This window comes from Pararge aegeria, chromosome 1 (genome assembly GCF_905163445.1).
Source record: "Pararge aegeria chromosome 1, ilParAegt1.1, whole genome shotgun sequence".
NCBI classification, from domain to species: Eukaryota; Metazoa; Arthropoda; class Insecta; order Lepidoptera; family Nymphalidae; genus Pararge; species Pararge aegeria.
The window spans coordinates 7,975,622-8,001,990 of record NC_053180.1 but is presented as its reverse complement, the minus strand read 5'-3'; the positions used below and the strand labels follow the sequence as shown (position 1 = coordinate 8,001,990).

The 26,369-nt window shown below is 35.1% G+C and overlaps 2 protein-coding genes across 7 annotated transcripts in view; both read right to left on the bottom strand.

Moving 5' to 3' along the window:
• The window catches only part of LOC120625389 (nucleolar protein 4), a 174,666-nt gene extending 167,212 nt beyond the window's left edge, over positions 1 to 7,454 (bottom strand). For all 4 annotated transcript variants that reach the window (XM_039892434.1, XM_039892451.1, XM_039892442.1 and 1 more), the window contains exon 1: positions 6,836 to 7,454. In XM_039892434.1, the coding sequence (XP_039748368.1) occupies positions 6,836 to 7,354 (519 nt within the window). In that variant the 5' untranslated portion in view covers positions 7,355 to 7,454. The remainder of the gene's footprint in view (positions 1 to 6,835) is intronic.
• Positions 7,455 to 20,081: 12,627 nt separating this feature from the next.
• Positions 20,082 to 24,980, bottom strand: LOC120623788 (gastrula zinc finger protein XlCGF26.1-like). Of its 3 annotated transcripts, none has more exons than XM_039890031.1 (3): positions 24,915 to 24,980; positions 24,634 to 24,786; positions 20,082 to 22,799 (listed from the first exon to the last, which is right to left on the bottom strand). In XM_039890031.1, exons 2-3 carry the CDS (start codon positions 24,745 to 24,747, stop codon positions 20,796 to 20,798), a joined length of 2,118 nt encoding a protein of 705 aa, XP_039745965.1. In that variant the 5' UTR covers positions 24,748 to 24,786; positions 24,915 to 24,980; the 3' UTR covers positions 20,082 to 20,795. The 3 variants fall into 3 exon arrangements, with proteins under 3 accessions (XP_039745965.1, XP_039745973.1, XP_039745982.1); XM_039890039.1 differs by lacking the exon at positions 24,915 to 24,980 and adding an exon at positions 24,863 to 24,885; XM_039890048.1 differs by lacking the exon at positions 24,915 to 24,980 and having other exon boundaries at positions 20,082 to 22,735; positions 24,634 to 24,769.
• Between the last annotated feature and the right edge of the window lie 1,389 nt (positions 24,981 to 26,369).

The window sequence follows — 26,369 nt, the reverse complement described above, 5'->3', positions numbered from 1 at the left end:
AGCAATAGCTAATAGTGAAATTAGAGAGAGGTTAGAAGGTACATACTTATTACAGTTGAGAAAATGTAGGTATTATAAATTTCCTAACTAGTCCGGGCCCCGGGCATTTAAGGTACAGCGCAGCGAAAAAAAATATAAATAAACTGCAGTGCGCGTTCGGCCCAACAATATTTTTCCGCCGCGCCTTTGTGATGTCGCGAGCAACGTACCATTCGTCCCCGCCCGCGCCATCCGTTCCCATAATTTACGGGCTGCGACCAACGGCCCGCCCGATTTATTACACAATGGCCCCTGCTTGCCGCGCCGAGCACTACGGCCGCTCGCAGTGGCCCGGGATTAAAAGTTCTGAAGCGACATGTTCCTTTGAAATGCCTTTGATGCTTGCGAATGCTGTTTGGATTGGATGCGATGCGAAGTTTGGATGCGAAATGCTGTTTGGAGACCGATTGGCGCAGTGGGCAGTGACAGGGTCACTTTCTGAGTCCAAAGGCTGTGGGTTTAAAATGTTTGTGTATATCATGAATATTTTCCATTGTCTGGGTGTGAAATGTTTATTTAACATTAACTAACGAAGTGCCCTGGATCCGACGGCTGCTATAGTCAGGAGATAAAAACAATATCCCCCGATTATTTCCCCTGACAAGGGATAAAATTTACGTGTCCACCTGCCAATGCGCTGCAAGAGGGAATAGGAGAAGTTTACCCCCGTTTATCATTACACTTATAATATTTGAATATCATTTTCACATGTGCGCCCATGCTCGGAGATTTAATCGAGCTGTGGGAGAAGGTACAATGTTGTCCTTTCCACGGGGAGAAAAATGTGTCCATGGGCAGAGAACACATTTTTCTCCCCGGCTAGCTGTACTGGTGGTTTGACACACAGCTTTTGCCTAATTCCAGCACCAAAAGGTCGATTCTGAATCTCTGTTGACGCCAAATAGACACCAAGCAGGCCACCGTGGAATGTTGTCAACATATAACCTGTTAAATCTGTATTTTGCATTCTGAATCCTAACTTTCTATCTGGGTTAATTTTAACTGAGGTACAGAATAGCCCTGCTTTCCTCTTTTTGTAACTGTTTAAAATATCCCGTAGTATCATGTAACTCTACCATTTCGGATGACACTAGGTGAGGTTAGATCTGGCCCCTGGGAGTTGACTGTTGTAGAGTGACAGCGACAATATGACGATCGGGATTTAATATGTATTGACTTACCCTACACTACCTTACTATTGGCTAAAATTCGCAATATGAACAAGAATTATGTACCTTACTCTTTTTGTATTCAGCCAATAACATATAGCCTAGTGGTTACCACTTCAGTTTCACATTCGGGGGGACCGAGTTCGAATCCCGGCACGCTCCTCTAACTTTTCGGAGTTATGTGCGTTTCTAATTAAGCAACGATGAAAGTTAAAGGGGGCCAAAGTCTGACCACTATAAGCTATCAACACTTATTTTTTTAGCTGGATAAAGTTTGATTGATAATACGGAGAGTTTTCTCGAAAATTGCGCATGCAAACTTTCGGATATTCAAGAAAGAAATTAAGCATAGATGTTTTTCAAGTAGATTGTATATAGATTATATACTTATACACTTTAAGTAGATTGTATTTAGATTATATACTTATACATCTCTTTCGCTAAATAAAGCTGCGTGATCAACTTTTTCATTTGTTGTGTACATTTTTACGTGGTAAGGGGGTAAAAGTTAAAGGGTGTAATATCAGCATTGTGATGATGCGTGATAATTTAATTGCCGGCAATCCAGTGCCGGTGGAGGCATTTTAAATATTCTTTTAGGGGTTATGCTACTGAAGTAGGTATTACATGATATTATAATATCGTTATTTATTACAATTAACGGTAATTGTTCTCCCAATTCGCTTAGATAGGGTTTTACAAAAACCCTTCTCTTTCACAACACAATAACTAAATGTGGTATAGATGTCTATACGAAAGTCCTTTGTTTCAGGAATGTGATAAATGAAAATCTACAGTAAGATTACCTTATCTATATATAGGAATGAACAGGAATCCAAAGCAAAGTATGGCATTGCATCAGTGGCGTGCACTGGGTTTCTTACCAGGGTATGCATACAACAAGCAAATTGCGTAAATCACAAAAATCCTCCTCTTATACTAGTTATATATTAATTTTAGGGTTGGCAGTGCTTTTGTGAATGTATGAAGTGCGCGCCACTGCATTGCATATGCCCGGGAAAAGTGAATATAAGCACAACGTTTGCCGGTAATTAATTTGATAGTTCCGGCTGAAAGTTATAAGACTTCTTGCACACATAATAATTGAAGTACGATTCTGATGCAAATTTAACGCCTGACTATATTAAAATAAAGACAAATGAAAAAATGTAAAATCTTATACCTTTATTTTAAAAAAGGTACTTATAGACAAACGAATAATCGAAAAAATCTTTTATTACAAATATTTTTTACCCTATCGATATGAAAATAAGTATATTCAACTCACGAAAGCTCATTTACACTTAACTATGTAGTAAATAGGGTACTTTTCATCTCGTTTAAAAAACTTCTTTTACCTAAGCTTTTATTCTAAGCAACGTAAAGAAAAAAAGATGAAATGACAATTTAAAGAGGAAAATTGTACACGGATGAATTCGCCGGAAATCGCTAGTTGCTAATAAAATCTGTAGATAGTAGGTACCTCTACTTATTTAAAAAAACGTAGGCATTAAATGTTGCCCCGCAAAAACTGGCGGGGCATTTTAAGTCATTGCTGAAAAGTTATGCCCCGGGCTCTGCGGCGTCCATTTTAATCAGGGTGCATCAGAGTGCATGAGGTCAGACCAATTACCTGATGAACCTGTACCATTTTATAAACCCTTAGTACCAACGTGGATGATAAACACTTTTTTTTAATTTATTTTTGTCTGTCTTCGACTTTGGCTATTTACCACGCAGTGGCACTTTATACATGTACTAAAAGCACTGCTTTCCCTAAAATTTCTATATAACTCATAAAGAGGCAGGATTTTATGCCGTTTGCCTTCATTATGCATACCCTGATCAAAAATCCCTGTGCTCGGTACTGTTACCTCGCTACAGAAAAGGAAGCACCGCTGTGCGATTCAGCGTTCCGGTACGATGTAGCGTGGAGACCGATACCGAACGCATACCTCTGGGTTTAATAATATAAACTGCCATACCCCTAACAGGTTAGCCCGTTACTATGCTACCAGCACTTACCAACAGGTAAGATTGCAGTCTAGAGCTAACTTGTAGTGGAATAAAAAAAACGCGTTCTGTGAGGCGAGATTATTTAAGTGTGTATATTATGTAACCTACTTAGTTCCCTGATGTAACCATAATTTATTACCTATATAATAATCGTACATTATTATAAAGGTAAGTAAGTATAATTAAGTGCCAAATATAAAAACCTATGACATTAAGTACGGGTAGTATTTCAACATATTTAAACAAACGACTGAGATGTGTTCGAAAAATCTGCTCTTGCTCTCGGATCTCTAATTTAAATTCACACACTATTTGAAACCTTCAATCACGTAACCATTGCCCATCGCAAATGTCGGTCCAGAACTCCCGTTTTATGCATAAATAACTGCAATAATGATGTGTGGCTTAGCAACAGCAATACATATTAGTCGTTAACGCTCGACAAGCGTTGACCTAAGTCAGTAAATGATCGCCCGTCTTTGGAAATTTGAAAGATGATTAGGTATCTATCAGTCTCAGCGTCTTCTACTGACACAGTATAGTAATAGTTAAAGGAAGAATCGAAATCGCAGTGTTAGTTGATTTGCATGCTAAAGGTTAACCAAGAAAATTTCTAACATTTATTATTTGATCGTAACAGTAAAGTCCTCGTAAATGTGGCAACACTTCATGCATTCAGTATCGTTAAGCCTTTAAGGCTTAGGGGGGTTTGCTGCTGTCCGCTGAGGAGTTCTGTCCTCTATCTCCAATCATATTTATCAGATCTACACGAAATTTGGGTAAAACTAAACTGATAGTATAACTTATCCAGTAGAAAAAAAAATATTAAATCGGTAAACTTTTTACGGAGTTATGGTGTAAAGCTGTCAAAAACTTTCAGCCACTCCCTGAACTGAACTTCGGTATTAAAAGCACCCTATGGCCTACCGCGTAGTACAAACCAAAATCGAGCGAAGTTTCATTTGAATTAATTCATACAGATAAACACCCAGACACTGTAAAACATTAATGTTCATCAGACCATCATTTTTCCAGTGGTGCGAATCGAATCTTGGACTCTGAAAGCAGTGTCGCTGCCCACTGCGACGCTGCTCAATGATGAATATACGAGTGATATAAAATAGGGATAAGCTTCTTCTTTTTCCGGTTTCCGTTTTGGCAGGTGAAAATATCAATTTTATACTTTGTCGGTGGGTATAAATGGGAGATATAATTTTTGTCTTCTGCCTACGCTAACCGTGCGGGTCAAAAAACCTGTCGCCACTCTATCTGCCTATAGAGCAAACTACGATAAAATATATAGGTGCACTTATGTAGCTAGAATTCAAGCTGGATGCGATGGGAGTCACAAAGGGTGCCCCCGGGATACAGCAATATCTATGCGTTCGCCATCAACGCGCGTGAAACTTTAAATAAACGCTTTTCAATTTATATTCACACTAGGGTTGCCACCTTTAATATGGGTTATAAGGTGAATTTTTCAAAAGGCAAGGTTTATTGAAGTTGTGAAAATGAAATGAATGAAATCTTTCCCCAGCAACTAACAAATTTATCCCGTAGTAAACTACAATTAGGTGATCTAAACCTTTAAAAAAATATTTTATTTAACTAAACATCTCTCAATTGATCAACCTATCCACTATTTATCAGTTTGTATTTACGTCATTAATATTTTTTTTTTTATACACGCCAAAGTAAAGTGTAAAGAGCTCCCAACTTCAAATTGTGTTAATATAGTACTATTATATATACTTAATAGTTGAACAGATAGTAATGGAAACTAGTGACCGACCTTGGCAGGTAAGTAACCTTAGTATTTAACTTAAGATAAAAAAAAAAGTTTTAAAGTTGTTTTTATTCCCTTTTACCAAAGAAGTGTTTTAATATCTCCAAACAAAAGTCTATTATTTCGCTACACTGACGTAGATAAAAAAGAGGTAGCCCTAATTTAGCCGCCAAAGCGTGGCGCGTGGTTTTAGCAAAAACGAGCCGAACAATGCGGCCGCAGCGACCGCGAGCGATAAGCGGCGATCGATGTTCATAGGTTTGAAACATTCAACCTCCTGCCACGCTCTGCGCTCCTGGTGATTTGTATCGAAAGTATCGATGAAATTGCTTCGATTGCATCGAAATTTTTACTCAAGTGATTTATTTTAGTGAAGACGGATTGGATGAAATTATCGATCTTGAGAGAAGATTTCCTGCCTTGAGTTTTTTATATGTTACAATAGTAGCCACTAATTAATTATTAACTAACGCAGGAAGCACGTTATTATTGCGTTTTCAAATTTCTACAGTATGGTAACCGGATCGAGCACTCACAGAAGTATTCGCGAATCCCTTTCTTACCGTGGTCTTGGTCACCACTCAACAGACCCTAAATGGGTCTGCTGGGTCCGAAGTTTTACAATTCAAAAATAGTTTTCGGTAGTCTCAAATTTTTATTTATTTTTATTTTATGTTCACTATTAACTTTACAAATTTTATGATTTATAAAATTAGTAATATATCGTGCAATAATTGTTAGAGAGAGTGTAATTATATCTATTTGATACATTATTTTTATTTATTCACTCTTTCTTTATCAGAACATGACCAGAAGCTTTTAAATCTCCTTGGTCGACTATCCGACCGGAATATTAATAATGAGCCTAGCCAGTTCAGGTGAGACTTGGCATAGCTGCCTCTTTAATATACATGAGCGCAAATAATAAATGAGCGAGCCATAAGACAGTGCGCGAGTTAAATGGGGTTGTCTGTTCATAAGATCTCCACAATTGCACAGACTCGTATCACAGACCACATTATCCGGGAATTTTCTATTTGCGCTTTCACGGGTTCTAAATCAGAAAACTATAATCTATATAGGGAAACTTAACTTATAGGAAACACCATCTGACCTGTCAATATGTTTAGTATAAAACCTAGTAAAATATCAAGAAATAGTTATATTGAGTACGTAACTAGTTACTAACGACATACATTATGTTTTCACACACACGTTTATAACTCGCAGAGCAAATCGCTTTTTGCGATAAAAATGCCATAAAGTCTCTAGAGATTTAATCCTGTTGTTTAAATCATAAAAAATAAAGATTTGAAATGTATCGTAGTTGCTACTCGCAGCAGAATAGATAGTTGGACAACACTGGGTACCTGCGATCTGTATATTATATTAAATTAGTAATATTTATAGTAAAGAGTACGGCAAACTTCACTGATGCAAAAGAAGTTTGACGAGTTAAATTATTGTAAAAGTAGTCGCTTCACATAGGTGATATGACCATCCGTCCTTAGCTGTAACACTTGACGTATGTATAAAGTGTAATAACCGCTGATAACACTATGCAACCCTGGTACTACGGTGGCACACATCACCTGTTCTTTGATCTCTCTGACGTTGAATAGAATGAGCTAAATAAAATACAACAAAATAAAGTGGAGATAGATTGGATAACCTATAGAAATCCCGGTTATACCCACCTTGGGTTCGGCATTATTCGGATAAAGATGTCAGAAATAGTTGAACATCTTCATTTTTATCAAAGGCGACCGAATGTCATTTTTACAGTCAGACCAAGTGTCTTTTTATTATATTTGAGCTTTCTTACCTTTAAAGGAGGAGTTGGAATATATAACGGGGGATCATTCTGTGATCCTGTGTACACTTCCTGTCCTTCTGTACCTCGTGCACATCCTTCTGCATCGGCCACGCTATATCGGCAAATTATACCGTCGGCAGGCTTGGCTTCATATCCTGTTGGTCTACCCACATGAAAGCCTTTCGCCTTTACCCAAAAGCGGAATTTTGAACTATCTGAACTGTTACATTCCTCGCCTCGTAGGGTGCGGAGAATTCTAGCATACTTTTTCAACGTTATCGTCTTGGTTTTAGCCAAATCTCCATACGTCTGGATAACCCATGGTTGATAGGTTGAAAACAAGTCCACTTTCGGGTCACCAGTCTGTATTTTAGGTTTTTTGTTGTTATTTTGTTCATTCTTCTTGTCGTTTTTAGAACTGCTCGGAGTCGATTTACGTTTCGAAGGTTTTTTTGGTGTTTTCTCCGGTATAGCTTGTTGTGTTAACTTCTTTCGTAGTCCCCGGTCCTTTATCATGGCTGCCGCCATTTTGGATCAGAGCAGTCACAACACAATTTTAGAACGGGTTAGAATTTTATAAATCCATATTTTTTTTATACTAACCGTTCATCACAAATACAAATATTAACGCTTAAAATCTTTTTCTTATTTCGGTTTTATCTGCCGCAAATTAATTCTTAATACATACTTCCCCTATGGATTGTTTTCAAGAAAAGTTTAGTAGGTATTCCAAAAGTTAAGAGAGTCGCGTGCGTAAAAGTTTCGAGAATGGGAACTTTTGAATGCCAAGTTATCGTCGACCGAAAGGACTTTGTGAAAACTTTGCCGGGCGACGACGACGGGAAAAATGTTGAAACAAAGATGTCTTTAGTCATGAGCTTGATGTTATGCGATATATTATTATTATGTTTTTACGTAACTATTTATTAAGTGTACAGTATATTATATAATTAATTAGGTTTCTATTTATATAAAATGAATTGCATAAAAACGCCTGAAAATCCAACTGAAGTATTTCATAGTTTTTAAGTTAATATAGTAAACAAACTTTTTTACTTTTTTTTTATTGAAAACAATCCGGAAAAACTTTGACAGGTCAAAAAGTTTCGTTAAATAAAGTACCAGGCGTCTATATCTATCGAGGAGATAACCACGCACACGGCCCCTTGCACAGCCGCTCGCGTGGAGCGCGCGCGGAACACTGAAACTACTGGAAGTTGGGACCGTAAGCGTCTGGGACGGCACGAAACGGCACGTGCGGGACGGGCCATGCTAATTGCCCGCAAAACAATCGGCCCGATCGCCCGGGCCGCGATAATGCCCGGCCTTGCGATAACACCATTGTTGAGTGGTGACTAGACAACGCCGCGCTGCCGCGGGATTATGTATCGTCTTGCACTTTGTTTTATGTTCCATGCATATTCTGTTACTTGAGCTAAAGTAGACTCATGGGCAGCGTAGTAGATATTATTAGATACTAGTCGAAGTTGCATCATGTAAAAAATACCGAGCTTTGGTGGTCAAAAAGCGTTTATCATCTTCCCGTGCCTCGAAAACTAAACCTTCGAACTTTGTTTTAATAAATGACAAAAATCTACAAGCTCCTAGATCTGACTCATTAAAGTTAAAACCCGAAATCTCGAAAACGACTTAACGTCTTGCAACTATGGAACACACCTATGAAAGTTTTTGAAATAAAATAACCTCTAAGGAGGTAAAATAGGGCTAGGCTAAAAGGATGTAGGAAGGCTCTATGTTTTTGAAGTTAAAATCACAAAAATCTGCATTTAAATTAATACTTTCGGTCTTTGTTTTAAATAATGGGTAAATTTAAATTTATATGGGTGATAAAACTTGTTGCGGGGCATTTTTATTACTACACTAGCTGTCCCGGTGAACTTCGCACCGCGATTTTTTTTTAATTTTATGATTGTTATATTCTAATACTTATTATCCTATTCTAAGAGAAATCAAATATCATAAAATTGGTCCAGCCGTTCTAGAGTTATAAATGGTGTAACTAACACAACTTTCTTTTATATATATAGATGTACAAACTTGAAAATAAAAGGCTAGTGTAGGCCATGAGCATTCAAAAACAAAATCTAGTCCCGACACGAAAAACACTTTTTTTGGGCTGACCCCACAAGATATCATAGTATTAGGCTGGAAGAAGGACTGCTCTTAAGGACAGGTAGATACGCCTGGAGCTTGGATACTTCTTAATCTCTCGGTAAATTAGAAATTCTACGCAGACGAAGTCGCGGGAATCCGCTATAAATATTACGTAATGAAAAAAAAAGAGATAATCTCTGATATTCAATTTCTTTAAAATGTACTTCCAAGCATATGGAGGCACAAGGACTGCCTATTTTTATAATACTTAAGAAGTGTTATGAGTACTTTATAACTAGAATATAGAAACGTATATTATTAAGAATATATAAGATATTCCAAGGGCTCTGTATGAATCTGAGAACAAATGGTATTTATTCTTGCTTCTTAAATGATGCAAAATAAAATGATGCTTATAAATGTTTCACATAAGGTATATTTTCGTCAGATGTAAGAAACCCCACTTTCGCCATTTTCAAATAAAGTGAATCCGAGGTAAACAAATAATAAAATTATGCTCGCGCGCATCCAGCACGCGAGAGTTGCGCACGAGTCGCGGCCGGCTTGCGCGAAGAGTGCGCAAGTTACTAGGAAATTATAAAATTTACGGAGATCGCGCTTTAGCCTTAATGAAAAGTTAGTAGCCACCGCGCCGCCGCCGCGCGCCGCATATGTGTCTTTGCAATTAATTCTCTATGGTTTTTGCAACTGAACATTTTGTGTAGCATACATACCTAATGTTTAGGTCAAAAGAAAAATAAAACAAAATCAGTTCAGCTTTTACGAAGATATGGAGAAACATTTGCAAAAAAACACATCTCATCCTAAAGTCAATTCTAATTTTGTTAATAATATTGATGCAAAATTCAATGTTTTTCAAGTCTTAAGTTGCTCGAGATAAAAATTTTAACCACTGCACTGTTATGATAAGCGTTTATCACTGCGCTATGTACCTCCATAGTCCACAGAAATACATACATAATAAATAACATTGAACTAAAAAGTATTAAAAAAAAGAAACATGGATGTTACTTCATTAGGTCGAATTTGTACTAGGCGTCCATAGAGGTATAAGAAGTTCATTGTTAGGTGATGATCTATAGATCTCGCGTTAGCTACGAAGTTCCGCAACATAACGATAGATGGCGTGAAAACTCATAATTTTAACAAGTTCGTATCATTAATCCTGCTGGGACAGAATATAAGGCTTTCTCAATCTCTGTACGGTCTAGAATCTAGATCGAAGAGTTCAAATAAGTCAAAAATAATACAGATCTTCTTAATGGCCAGTGGGCTATCATGCAGATATAATTTCTCATATAAGACTGGCAGCTTTTAAGTATTTTACAGTGCAGATTTTAATAATAATACAGTAAGTAGACAGTTTAAGAGTCTTACATTGTAAATACCTTTCAAGCGGTAGGTACCTAAAATAAATCTATAATTACGGATGCTATATTTATTCAAAGCCTAGAATGAATACGGGCTGTTTTTGAAAGTACATATTTCTTTTAACCGACCAGCCACTTCATCGTAATACATCTCGGTGCCTGCCCGAGTGGGTGGGTTTATAAATTGTTGTGGAGGAGGAGATACGCGGTTTTCAAATTTGTTGCGTGGCTTTCTTACTAGGAGCTCATATATTAACAGAAGGCCAGCGTTCGTTCCATGTTGTCACAGATATTAGAAATGCAACTACATAGTAATCTATTGACAGAAGAAAATTTTTTACTTAGTTCAAAATTATAAAGTTTTGTTTTTATGTTTACTTCACTATTCAGGGAAATGCGTATAAAAACTATCTAGACCACATATCGAGCGAGAACAATTGGATTACAAACCTTTATCCTTATGAGAAAACCTTAACTAGCTACGAATAAAGCTTAGATTCGCGTTATTGGAATTTGAATTTCGATAACGGCATATTTTCGAGACTTAATATTTTTGAATAATTTCTTAGTGTTATTGTCAGAATTATACTAAAATTTGGATAAATTACTATTGTAAAAGAGTATTTGCTGCCCATTTCAATCATGTTGCACTCAATTTGTACAGAAATACCATTTAAATGGCTAAAACAGGCAAAAACATCGTGCCAGTATTTGATCTTTATAGCGATAAAAATCAACAAAATTCACAAATCCAATTATTAAAATAGCTTTATTATTGCTTTATCAACTTACAATTACCTAGTTATTACACAAAACATTAGTTTCATGTTGTCACAGATTTTAGAAATATTACTACCTCCTTAGTACATTTCTAAAATCTGTGTTGTTTTGAATAAGTTACTGTTTGATGATCAGATGTCATGATAAATTATTATTTAAAAAAATGCCATTTTACTTTAATGAAATCGTTGGAAACTTATGTATGCATAATATTTAATTGTAATTAAAATAGTTACATAAAATAATAAAAATACGAACTAACCGTATAACTGTTCACTTATGGGCATGGTACCCAAAATGCTGGCGCAATTGTCTCTTTGAATTGCTAGACTTAGCCGTTGGGCTAAATAAGCGCTAATTCCTGGGTCACCAGTCGTCAAGACCAATTTTTAGAACAAGATATAAATAAAAAAATTCGTGCCTGAAAACCATGGGCCCAGAATCAAAAGGCCGCAAAAACTTAGTCATTACAAATAATGAATTATTTACGCGCTTTAGCATTTGAGCAGATTCGGCAGCCGTATTCGGTTAGAATGAAACTGCCAACGTATAAACGTAGGTAGCATCTGACACCAGCGCACGACCCATCGACCCCGGTACTATCGTCATACTGCCTGGTCTCTCACCATCATCCCTGAACAAACCGAACAAAATGCCGTTTATGTTGATAAATTAAAACCACGAATTAGTAAGAAAAGTATAATAATGTAATTAGAAGAATCAAGCCTCAAGTTTCGTATCATAGTTATCTCAGTCTCTGATATAACGGTTGCTATTAGCTTTCTCTACAAATCCTGCAAACCACGTTCATTCAAAAAAGAGTAAATCAGAGAAAGCAGTCTAAGTGGGATACTGTATCGGAGCCAAAATCAGAACTGATACATTTATTTATTTAACCGTAGTATTTAAAATAATTATGAAATGAAGTAAAGGGCATATCGATGAAAACGACCAGGGCATCCTACGAAACGTTATCCAAGTATGAGGCTCTAAAATATTAGAGCCTCTCAAGTTTATTTGTCTGGTTTTAAGCTGAGTTAACATAGCTTGCGTCAGCGGTATCGAAAATACGAATTAGGAATTGGAGGAAAAGATTGAAGTTGAAGCAAGAAGCCAAAAGTTGCAAAAGTCTTTTGGCTGACTTAAGTAAATCTTCTTATAACGTTTTCTTATTTAGCCTAGAGAACTCATCATAATAATTTCACAAGTATCTACTGTAACGTATTCTGTGATAATACAAATCAAGGCACGCATCATAGCTACTGTTATATATGTGTATAGAAGGCAACACACGGAGCTTTCAGAAGCCAAGAGTGTCGTCACGTGACTATAGCGAGATGCTTATGTGTTTGTTGTATATAGGGATGTGTATTATATATACACATGTAGCGTAGCAATGATACAATCAAACGGAGCGGCTCACTAAATGCGTCCCGTCGCCGCTTTGCTCCAGCCGCGCGCCAAAAACTAGTGATGTAATTACTTAAACTTGACTTGATCTGTCGAAGTTCTTTCGTTTTTCAGTGCTTTTAGAACGTTTTTGTAACATCTCATCTGAGAACATGAAATGAAATTTATTGTTAAAATATTAGTCATTTTACAATAGTTTTGCGAATCCTGAAGTAAGTTTTAAAATAAAACCTGTGTCTCAGGGTATGTAAGCCATTTGAAATTAAGTGATTTAATAGATTACTGATCTATCGAAGTTCTTAATTTTACAGGCTATTTATTTGACATGTATTTTGCACTAAAGAATTAGGTATGGAAATATTATGATAAAAGATTTTAGGTCCTTAGAAATATATTGCCCTATTTTGAAAAAACAATTAATATAAAACACGTTAGGAATAAAACATCTTCGCCTACGAGCTTATCAGTAAATTGTATCTATGCGATGATGCATTTAAAATTGAAGTACTGAATACGCTAAGAGGGCCATCGCTGCGGCAAAAGGAAATATGTATAAATTGATTAAGAGTACTTGGCAATAGGTTTTCCCTGTATATAATGTAATACCAAGTAGTCACGGCTTAACGTGCCCGTGTGTGTACACTTGGGGTTAAAGGTATGCAAGCCTGAAGAGCCTTGATTGGACATGCGGCAGCCACCTGGAATCATGGCCTCACTTGTTTCCCAAATGCAGGCCTTTTGTATAGCCATAATATATACGAATACTTTGTATGCATTAAACCTAATCAACCGCACACAATCCACCAAAAAATTGGTTGCAGCTGCCGAAGCTGCTCAAATGGTTAAGCGCCGCAAATATTAAGTTATAAGTAAGGACTACGTTTTTGCGGCACTTGCGGTTGAGACTGGATAAAATGTTTATGTATACCACGTACACTTTTATTAATGTCGTGTTCCAAAAATTTACTCACTTATTTTACCCAACGCGGTGGCTATATATACGATATCATTACCTATATGAATAGGCAATGATAGCGCATTCATTTTGAAAACAATGTGAACTTTTGAAAGTTATATGTTTATTGGAAATAAATTTCGTAGTACGCACCTAAGATATTGTTATTTGTTTATATTATAAATTAATTTATTAACTTAGTAGAATTAAAATTGTCTAACGATTCTAAGAAACTGTGAGCCAAATTTTATTTAAATTCGTTCTGCCACATAAAATATAAGCCACGAACATCAACAATCACTAACAGTCCATCTTATTTATTAAGTTACTGCTGTTGCTCACATTTATTACAGTTTTTTACAAATCCCGTGAAAACCGTGTGTTTTTCGGGGTTGAAAAGAATACTACTCTCCGCCCTTTCAACTAACTCAATTATCACTTAGTCAAAGTCAATAGGCTACTTAGTTAGTTCATAAAGTCAGGTCAAACAAAAAAACAACACACTTTCGCATATCTATAATATTATTGTGGATTAATATTTAGTAAGATAAGATTAATAAAAATCGATATCGATAAAATAATCAATGGCACTTCCCTAGTGACACCTACTTCACTAGTCGGGACCCCTCCCACTTCATCCGCCCCGAGGCTTATCTGCCGTGAAACCCACCGCGGAATGGATATATTTCATTTCGCCACCAGGCACGTTTTTCTGAACGCGTTGCTTACTTACAGCTCGGTAGCTAGTATAACGGGCTGACGCTTTCATTTCATGTAACCCTAGTAACCAGTTACAATTCTGGAAGTCACATGCTCAGAGTTCAAAGTAATAAATAAAGTAAGGAAACCTAAAGTCTGCTTTTTTTACTCACTAGTGTTTTATTTATTACTAGCTTTTGCCCGCAACTTCGTCCGCGTTTTGTTTAGGATTTTAAAGAATCGCGTAGGAACAGTTGATTTAAGCAGGCTTAAAATTATGCATTGTCTATCACCAGTGCTATATCCATGTAAAAATTCTTACAATGCGTTTAGCTCCCAAGCAGTTTGAAAATAATACTTTTGTTTATCCACCCGGAAACTGTAGGCGTGCATTATCTATTTTTGTGGTAAATTTCTTCTGTCACAAAAAGCTCTACTATTGCCGACCTGATTCCTAACTCTAATGCCTGCTGGGTGACCCACCTAACTATTCTGTTAGTACAACCCTGACTGCTGGGTACAGGCCTCCCTCTCATAGGTAATAGGGTTTCAGAGCATAAACCCACCACACTGCTCCAATGTGGGTTGGTGGGTTATAATATTTGTTATCGTATTCAAGTATCACGTGAGGTGCGTTATGACTCCGAATTCAGGTTATCATGTTATACTTGAACTTTGACTTCGAGGCACGCGGATGGGACACCACGAAATTCCTACCTAACTCAGAGCTAGTAAGTTATACCTACAGGGTTCCGGCACACAGGCGTTATTATTGACAACTAGTTGCCTGCGGCTTCATCCGCTTTTTCTTTGGTATTTCATAAATTCCGCAGGAACTGTATTTACATGTTACCTGGTCAAAAAGTATAGTTTATCTTAATTACTAATTTCAGTCTTGTAGGGCCAGTCGTTTTAGTTTGAAAGAGTAACAAACATTCATCATAATATACCTAGGTATATTGTATTGTATTTTAGGATACAAATATTCACAATATTACCTACTTCTTCAAAGCCCCACAGCACGTAGAAAATATTATTGGCAATATAGGTACAATGTCAGTAATATAGACGTGTGCGGGGTGCCACAAAGTTAACCTGTAGGTACATCATATACCTAGGCATATATGCTGTATAGGAACGGCTTGCAGTTAGCAGTAGGTTATAGCGCGCTGTGCGGGACGCTGCGATGTCGGCCCGGCGCGCCTCGGTGATTCATTGCCGAAGCGCGAGGGATTCGACCACGCTTGATACTTGACAACAGATAGTAAAATATTAAATCTTTAATAAACTTTATTTCTTTCTTAACAATAGTGAGCTAATACAGCGTTATAATATAGCGATTCAAAATTCAGTTTTAATTTATTTCATTCAAAAAATTCAAAAATCATGTTATTTCTGTAAAGTGACATTACACCGTGAAACCAAAAACATGAGTTTCGACGTCAACGTCGCGTAGTCGGGAATGTGGCCACACGATATTACTCTTTATAAATCAAAAGCTGAAATTAACAATCAACTTACCAGAAACGGTCATAAATTAGTGATATCTGCATATCGTCTGCGAAAGGTGCAGAACTCCTTTGTGGGGTTGAGTATACGCTTTTACAACATGATTCCTAAGGAAATTCTTGACCTACCAATGCATACATTTAAAAAATGTGTAAAAACGCATCTAGTACAGCGAGGTTACTATACATTTGATGAATTCCTCAATGACAAGGTAGAATGGAAGCAGCCAGCCTCGCTCTCATCTCCCGCAAGATAGCAAAATGATTGTAAATGTTGATGTTGGAAAAGAGCAACTACTGAGTTTCTTGCCGGCTCTTCTCGGTAGAATCTGCTTTCCGAACCGGTGGTAGAGTCACACAAACATGCATACTTGACGTTTCAAAAGTGCTTATATTAGGCCTACTTGAAATAAATGAATTTTGAATTTGAATTTTGAATTTTTTGAACGATAGTGTCGTGGTCCGAGCGCTGCCGATGTTACGGAACAGAGTAACAAAATGTTTAACAGCAACGATCACGAGGTCCTGGGTTCGAATCCAGGGTAGAGCCAAAAACTGTTAGGTATTGTGTTTTTTCAAAGAATTTTAATGGCAACCCGGAGTTAGGAAATTAGCGGTGTCAACCCCGTGCATCGTAGAGCAAGAATAACCGTCGTTGTAGGCAATTACTATTCATGTTGTATTTACTTTTTGCTCGGTTAGCGTAGGTTTTTACGCTACGAATAATTTTAAGAAAATATGCTTCAAATAAACTTCTTTGACTAGACTATCATATTTTAATAATAATAAGTTATATATTTTTTTCACACTGACTGACAAACAATTGCAAAAACAAACTTGGGCTCCAAGCCTCTTTTCTTACAAGGAGGGATTAAGTTATATAAACCTCCAAGTTCGATTAAAGCCATAATAATTCTTTTAACCTTTATAGCTTACAATGAGATCAGCATAAAACGTGTTAACAAATCTTAACTAAATCGTTTGGACAATATCTACTTTCTCTCGATTTATTTCAGAACGTTTCACAGTAAAAACAACCAATTTAATATCTGTAGTATTAGCAAGTAGTCGAAACGATAAAAGCGTGATCAATAGCGCATATAGAGACAGCTTGACTAAAAAAAGGAATGTTAAAAATTAGTTATTTAAAGTATCCAAATTATTTGAGCGCAGTATACCCGAGCGAGCGGTGAGTGGCGCTCGACGCGGCTGCTTTGTTCACTGGCAGCCGCCGCGCTCAGGGCTGCCGCTTTATTAATCACGCCCCATTATTTATTTTTCATATTCCTATAGCTATAATATTCCAACGTATTGATAAACCTATATCTACTCATACTAGCTATCGCTTCGTTCTAGGCTTGTACTTTGAAAACAAAGTTTGATAACGATTTTCTAACATCTCCGTAAATCTCTGACTGCAAATAGCTTTAGCGTTTGTTAAATCACATTTCAATGATGAAACATAATCTTACCGCTTAGTTCTAGACTTCGTTCTTCGTCCACGTTTATTATTATTGTATAGTTTATTTTACACGTTTATTATTAGTATATTTTTACTATATGCCAAAAAGTAAATCCAAGTTGATATTTCGCTTAGAGGACGACGGAAGGACAAACATGCAAACACTCTTTTATATTTATAATATTTGTAAGAATATCAGCTACCAATTAGGTGTATTATCGCTTCGTTCTTCGTCGTTGGAAAACAAAGTTATCGAGTTTCCTCAATTTATCAATGGATGTGTTCTTGGATGTAAAAGTGCCTCATGGATTAATTTAGAGCTGTAAAATAAATTGCAGCAGAAAGCGCGCAAGCGAAACGAGCACGAAGACTTTTTTCGCTCCTTTCTAAGGTTTTAGGAAGAAACTATTGATTTACACTGAAATAAATATGTGACTGAGACGTAGCGATGTGTAATAGCGTAAATAATACAAACTTATAGAACCTTAAAACAACGTGCTTTGTTATGAACATCAACATTTTTTAAATGTGTATTTATCTCTTTTTCAGCTACATTTATTTATTTTAGCCAAATCTATTAACTTATATAGTGTGAGAAAAATAGTAAAGTTTAATTATGTTAACTGAATAACGAATTACATATTCAAATCACTATCACATCTCATTGAAACATAGAGTACAAGGCAGTACAAGGTTTGCTTTTACGCCATCCAGGAGTCATTTTCGAGAATTAAATTTTGTATCGTCAAAGTAAAATGGACCTAATTTTACTTGAAATCGCAAGTCGCAAATTTTGTACTTCTGATTTTTGTTTTATAAAAGTTCGGTCAAAATTTCAAGCTAAATAATTGTACGCAAATTTGAGCTCTAACACTATACAAACAAGTTCCATTTTACACCGATGTTCAAGTATTCCATACTCGAAAACGACTCCTCGATAGCGAGCAACCGAATCTTGTACTAAGGGGTTCAATCGTAATGGAATTTGAGAGATTGCATCCTGGTGAGATTTATTGAAATTTTGATTTCCGCGGAATATAGGAAAAAATTAGGTAAGCTAATTATTGTTGTATTTTAAAGGCACTATAATCCTTTTCTTAGAACTTGGTTCTTATCAGTGAGTTGTATTTTACGTTTAAATATTTAAATATAAAAACTTTTCTTTGTGAGGAATACTTATCAAGATATGAAATGCAATAATAGACCTTTCATTTAACTTATGGTCTTCCAACTCAACTATAATTTTTGGTTCGGGATTTCACATTGTTAAATAATTATATTTTTTTGTTAAATACAATATTGTGACAACCCTATTATAGTCGTTGTCGATGTCTAGGCGGCCCGATAGCAATATCGCTGAGTGCGGGCTGCGGCACGAGCCCGCGCCTAATTTACTACGCCAACGCCTGCTTATGCTGCTGCCCTGGTACGTTTCGTGGGAGATGACGCAAGGAGTTTACCGTTTTTTTTTTACATTGAATCCGAAAGTTTTTTACTTCGCCCGTTTTTCTTTTTCTTACATCTTTTCACAGCAAAAATCAGCGCAAGTTGACTCAAATGAAACCAAAGACGTTTCTTAACTAGGTAACCGTACGAAGTCTTACCTTATTCATTATAGACTGATTTTAGGAAAGGTGGAGAGACAATTCTGTTCTAAGTAGGTATCTAGGTACATTAATCTAAACACAAGGAAGGTACCTACCTAAAACCTAACTAAAAATTGTGCTGTTCCGCGTGGAATATTATGAGACGAAAAGCACTCCTTTTAGACCGGACCATTTTGTTTGGTTTAGAATTTTTGATTGCAACATGTTGTGTACTACAGAATTGGAACTGGTTTTTACATATTTTTTTTTATCAAAATGATCAAAATAAATAATTTTGTCTGTCTACGAATAATACTGTAGAGAATACTGCCATCCGTTGTTCAATAGCAGTACTAGGTCCTCGTTGGAAAAAATCATAAAAATTCATCGCCATAGGTTTTTCATATTAAGATTAATCTCTAAAACATTAGGAATTTATAAATCGGAACACTGTTATGATATTTCCCGTGATTTACATTTATAACTATCAATTCAAATGAAATAAAACTGCATTTATGATTAATGCCATCTGTTGTCGAGTCGAAGAACTGATTAGTATACAGCCGAGTACTCCCAATATAGGTGGATAAAAAGAGAAAACTTTACCCATCGTAGCAAACCTAAATCGTAATATTAATCTCTCATAAAAGTTAATATTTCCTTGTCCTTATATTTTCTTGTTTATGACTACACCACCACTCCTTTTGCTACAGAATAAATAAGTAAACACCTTTTTGTTGACATGAACCTGTTTAGATAAATTGTATTTTTTTACATAGTGCCATCTATTAAGTCATGATGTATTATCTACGGGATGAAGTATGAAAATTATTGTAGCGTCATGTACAATGCACGATCATACTTACTACTACAGCCGTGAGACAGTCATTTTTGGCTTAGACCCTGGGGCAAAAGAATATAGAATACCTGCATCTACCAACGGCTATTTTGTAATGAGGCCCGCTTCAGCGGATGCACTTCGACCCTCCAGGATCTTTTGTGCTGTTAACTGTTAACAAACGGCTAAGTTCAATAGCTAGTTACCTAACTACCAAATTAGATATTTTTTTTTTTATTATGAAGATTTTAGAAGAAAATTATCATTAGGTACTTATATTTACTTATTACTTTATTTTGGTACATTTGCTTTCAAAAGGTTAGCTCTTGCTTAGCTTTAACCAAGGTAAATTCATCGACCATTATTGAAGTACCGTTTAGAATTGTATGGTTAAGGTGAGATATTATAATGATAATAGATTTTAATTAAAACATTCAAAATATTGCTATACTATTTATTTATTTCCTATCAATATATTACTTAATATTAAAAAAAACATTTATGGGCTTTGCCCTATTTCAACAAAAGAAAACAAAATATCATAATGCTTACTTTATTATTAAAATTAAATCAATGTGACTGCACCTGTCTTTACCTAGTTCGCTGTCCAATAAGTAACTTGTCACTTTTGGATTGACCATTGTCACTCAGTTAAAATTACAATATTTCTGATAACACATTATTATAGCTAATTATTGTAATAAATAGTCACATGATGAACTACATCTAGCTTGAAGAACTATAAAAAACACCTCCATTCAACAGGCTTCAGTCTTTATATAAAAAACTATGTATTTTCAATAATCCTCAAAAATACTTTAATTAGAAAATATTATCATGAAATTAGGTCTTAAAAGGACCTAGTACTATATCTATGAAAATTTAAAGTGTGTATAATGGTGCTGTCTATGCGTTTTGTGTTTTTTACACCACAGTTATAAAATCGTAGTAGACATTTTGTCAAAAGTTGTAACAAATGCTTGCGAATGTTTAGATTATCACTGTAAAGTATTTTAAAACCTGTTACAAATATCAACAAATTCTAATAAGATGTTAATGTTTTATAACATTAATTTAGTAAATGCAGTGCACAAGCACCTCCCTTATTATAAAAGTTGAAAATTTGATTGTTTAAAATACTGCATAACATAAAGGATTACAATTTCGCCTGATAAATTATTACAAGTATTTAATATTTACATATATATGAATAATGTAAATGCTATTATTCATACTTATTCCATGGTACATTTTCTATAGCATGCTTTTTTTGTTTGTGCTTCTTAAGATATTTTGAGTCGATGTAGGCTTCACCACAAATTGTACAAACATATGGTCTCTCCCCGGTATGAGTTCTTAGGTGCACAACCAAATTACCCTTTAGCGCAAAGAATTTCATGCAAACTGAACAACCAAACTTTTTTTCCCTAGTATGTGTTAACTGGTGTGTTCTCAAATGTGTCCGAGTCTTAAATCTTAATGAACATAGTTGGCAGGGAAAAGGGCGCTCATTTGTGTGGACCCGTTCATGCATAATTAACATTGCTTGACTAGCACATCCCTTGCCACAAATTAAACAATCAAACCTTTTTAAATTCTTTTTAAATTTTCCTTCCCCACTCCCATCATCACTATCAAGTAGATGTTTATTTTCAACGTGTTGGTCCAAAGCTGACTCAACGGAAAACATTTTCTTGCATAATGAACAAGCAAAACCCAACAACTTGCCAGCATTAGTCAGTATTTCTTGCTTCACTGTCTTCATTAATTCTTCTTTGACCTTTGATTTTCTCAATTTTTGACAATCTTCAGTTCCTTTATGTGTTGCTAAAGCAAGTTTGCTTTCAAACTTAATACCACATTGATAGCATGTAAATGGATTGACATGTGTTAGTCTATGTGTTTGCATTGTGATTTTTTGATGGAATCTTTTTTGGCAAATGTCACATTCAAAGTCTTTAATACCACTATGTATCATCATATGACGTTTGAGATTATTTTGGTTGGCAAAAGTTTTCTTACACAAATTACATTGCGGTTTACTATTATGGGTGTATTTTATATGCTGTGTAAGTGTGTTTCTTTTAACATCTTGGTCACAGAATGGGCATGTAACAAAGAATCCTGTTGTGCTGTGAAGTATCATATGTCCTGCTAGAATTTCACATGTTTCAAACCCTTTACCGCATAAATTGCACAAGAATTCCTCAGTTTGGGTATGTTTTAGTTGATGATTTTGATACTGCCCTAAGTCATCAAACTGTTCACCACATTCACAAAGAAATGTCCCATCATCTTGTTGTATCACTGTGGCTATGTGACTGTCATCTGCATATTCTATGATTAATTCGGAAGCATCACATTTCAGTATTTGGAGATCAGATTCATCACCTTCATAAAATATCACTTCTTCAGGAGCAGAATCTTCATCCATTTTCAGCATGTGAGGATCTGTCACATATTTAATACCATCTTCACCTTTAAGAAGTATTGTCCTCTCAGCACCAGATGGGGTAAGGATTTTAATGTAATTTTTGTTTGATAAATTGTTAACTATGTCCCCTGCAATTGAATATTGACTATCTGTTTCTTCAATTATTGAAAGATTTTGTTCTTGGGAAGGTTGACTAACTTCATTCACATCCATAATAATATTATCAAAGTTATCATTAATGTCTTGACCCTCTTCATTTTCGAGAATTGTAGCTGGTACATTCATAGGAACTTTTGGATTTGAAACTAGGAATGACTCAATATTGTTTTCAAATTGAGTGCTATGTGTCTTATTCTGGTACTGCATAAAATTGTTTTCATCATCAACTTCCATATTTCCTTCTTGAAAGTTGTCAACATCTTGAGTATTAGACTCTATTGCAATTCCATTATTTGTTTCAGCATCTTCATTTGTTGCATCTTCTGGTTCATCAACAACAACCACATAGTAGAATTCATCATCACTATCATCATTTGGTTCCTGTTTTATTAAACTCTCTAGTTGTTTCATTGATTCCTTCGCAATGTCCTCGATAGTCATGTTTGAAGTTGATTTTACTTGGGTTTCAATTTGGCTGCAGTTTTCAATTTGTTTCTGATCTAATGTTGTTGTTTCAAGCTGTAGTTTCAATTCTTTGTCTACTTTTGTACATTGCAACCGAAACTCATATGCTGAAATCATAAGTGAATAACAATTATTGCACAGATTGTGAGGTAATCCATCATCTTGCTTCACCTGAAATTAAAAGGAAACATGAAGTTATCAAAATTACACAAGAACAACCTCTTTAGGACCTTCTTAATATTAAAAATGTCTATAACAGAGATGTAACTTAAGATTCAGTTTATTATCATTAATTAAATTCACACCCTACTGCTGGGTACAGGCTTTCTCTAAGTCCACACTAAATATTGGCTAGGTAACGCTAGCATAATACAGATTTTATAACATAACAACAAATCTCTATATAAATTATGAATACATATTATTTATTTTATTGTTACTCCTATTGTAAGCTATGGATGTATAAAATAAATAGAATACATTAGAAATGGAAACAAAAAGTCTTTATGTCACACTACCATAAAAGATTATAAACCCATTAAAAGTTATCAGACAAAAAAAAATTGTATCTAATAACATAAACTAATTCTCTTAACTAAATTTTGTCTATAATAATTAAAAAAGATAATATGGTTTAGAAAATGTAACTGGCATGTGGTTTACCAATTGAAAAGCAAAGAAGTTTGAAAAAGGGCTTTAAATATTTTGAGTTACCTACTTGCCAAACATTTTTTTATTGAATATCAGCCACTTTTAAAAATGAAGTTACAAGTTTAATTTGGTTAAACAAATTTTATCTGACCTAATTACATTCTTCTCAATACCCCACTGAGTATACATTATCTTTACTTGTTGTTATAATTCTCTGTAACATCATACTATTCTTTGCAAAATGATGTAATTTTTTTAAGAATAACTATACACAAATAAGTGCATCACCAACTAGCCCCAAAGTTATGGGCACTAACTGATGAATATGGGTCAGATTTAATTTATATTACAAACTATTTGATAACACACAAACACATGATAAAGTATCTAATAGTATATATTTTGTAACAAATAATTGTGTGACAGATATTTGCAAAAATTGTATGATTAATTCATTTTGATGTTTGATTTATTTTATTTCAAAACTGATTTCAATAGTTTGTTCTGTATTCAACTCAATTCAACATTCACTGAGTGGGGGATACCTACCTATCAATGAAGTACAACATCTGTTACATTTTACCAGAAAATAATATGAAACTTTAAAAGTGTGCACCTGCCAAAACTTATCGTCCTAAATTAGACATAGTATGGGCTTTTAGAATATTATAAGAAGTTTTTAACCATCTGATAAATGAATTGATTTTTTGGGATGGTTAAAATAGTTGTTACTATTTATTATGCAAAAGACAAGAGATAATATATAGATATATTTTGAGCAAAACAAGCCTTGTCTATAATTTTTGTGATTAATGATCCCATAAAACTTATTCCTATTACTGCTAATCATAGACCCTTTATGATGATTGCAGCGATGTTCATGGCCTGACAATTATGCAGTATTTTGTCACACTTCAACTGACAGGACCTTTCAAATATCATAGCTTGAGATAAGAGGGAAGATTTTTGCTTTGATCTGCCATTGCATATCATTATCATCATCGTGCATCATCACCAGGCGCCCAAATTACGTCATATATAAATAGTTTGCACTGAGCGGCTGGAGAAACACAAGATCATGGAATTAGGAAAACCCCACGGCCAGCAGTGGATGTCCATTTGTTAATATGATAATGTAATGGTTATAAATAACCTTCAACTAGTAACATTTAAACTTTAGATTGTCTAATAGGATAGAGATATCGTTTAAGCTTCTTGGCTACATTGCTTAAAATTACCGGGTTTATTGTAATTCAGTTTATGTGAAAATATGTGCATTTAAAATAGGGGTGAAACTTTTAACGAGACAGAGTGGACTGTGGTTTTGTAAGTAATAACATAATAGCAATATTACCTCAATACTTGTGGTTTCCAAAAACTGCTCATTAACGTGTTCGTCGTAATTCAAAAGTGACACATAAGATTCGGGAGATAGACAGCACCGACACAGATTCGACCAAGAATCCATCTTAAAATACCTTATACATAATTATTCCTCCGGGAAAACCTGAAAATATAATAAAATCAATTTTTGAATTCATTGTTTAATGTTTTGACGTTTTGCAATAATCAGAGAGTACAACGAGCACAATAAAGTAGATATTCACTATCCAGAGAGTAAAATTATCTACGGACCTTGCCATAAAGACGATCTATTGAAATTATAGACAACAGAGCGCAGAGCGTATCAAAATGGCGGGCGAGACACGCAGCAAGAAATAATAAGGCGGATAGCGGATATACGTCACTGAATGGTTGGCGCGTGAACGAAATGGCAATATATATAATGAATGTGAAATGCTGGTAAACGTTTGTTACAATGCTAGTAATTTATGAAATGAATTTTACATTTATTTGAAGATTGAAAAAATCTAATCTCTATTACTTTATTTTTTTAATATAACGAAACCGTTCAAATGATTTGACTTTACTTGCTTATCCTAGCAGTTGGCACTACTTCCGATGAATTATCTTTTTTTTCTATTTGATGGAAATGTAATCACAAAATAGCTTGCCTGTTGTAGACATTCAATATTTTTATTTAGCGCTTTTATTTTATTTAAAATACTTGTGTTTATTATTAATATTTAATCTGTAATCTGTAAACAATGTTCGTATCTCACGTGGCTATCACGTGGCCCATAACTTAGTTCGCAAGAACTATACTAGATGGCGCTTAGTAACATAAAGCGCGTTTGTTTGTGTTTTTGTTTAAATTTATAATTGAGATTACTGATTACCATTGATTTAATGATATGTTACTATCACTGTTGTTAACTAAGGCACCTATTTACTTTGATAAGTGGGGAACTGCCTCGTTGGTCAAGTAGTAGGCAAGCTCCATAACGCACTTGTAGATCCTCTTCGTATAATTATGATCTGTTTATTAGTATTCTCTTTTTTCACCAATAAACCAATACCTAAGTAGGCGATCTGATAATCATTGCCGAGACAAGTGGTGCTGGCTCTACATCGCCTTCTTTTTGTATGCAGGCTATCGAAGGTGTATTGTGACCAACGGCTTAAAACATTTTTTTTATAAACTCTACAGATCCAATTTCAACATAACCGTTAATATCTGAATTACTACGAGTAGGTACAGTTTTCGGTTCCGTAAATTATTTTGTAGAATCAGAATTTAATTTAGAATGCCTTTGCATTAGATTTCGTGAACAGTGTTTAATTACCTATAATATAAAATACTTACTAAATGGGACACTTTGATATTTTGCATATGCAAAACAAGATCTAATTATAAAACTTTTTGCTATCCATTAGTAAAAACGGATAAAAAAAAAACACATGGCCAAACTCGGTGGATGGACTCTTTATATGTAAAGGTCATACACATTATAAATTAGTGAGCACAGGAAGACATAAAACGTGTGAGTACTTACTAGATAAGCAACTTGAGGCTTTATTCATTTTCATTGCTCTCAGGGTTAATCCTTCTTATAAAGACAGGCTTGGCTAACATAGTGGATTAATGTAGCCCAAGAGACAGCTTTTATGAATTTATGATGGAACTGTTTATACCTATTATTCGAGAGCAACTAACAACAATTAGTCTGATTTTTTTTTGTTTAAAAT

Coding starts and splice junctions, on each gene's coding strand:
- LOC120623788 (XM_039890031.1), bottom strand. CDS start 24,747: ATGGATTCTTGGTCGAATCTGTGTCGGTGCTGTCTATCTCCCGAATCT. Junction 22,800..24,633: donor TGGAAACCACAAGTATTGAG/GTAATATTGCTA, acceptor TTTTAATTTCAG/GTGAAGCAAGATGATGGATT.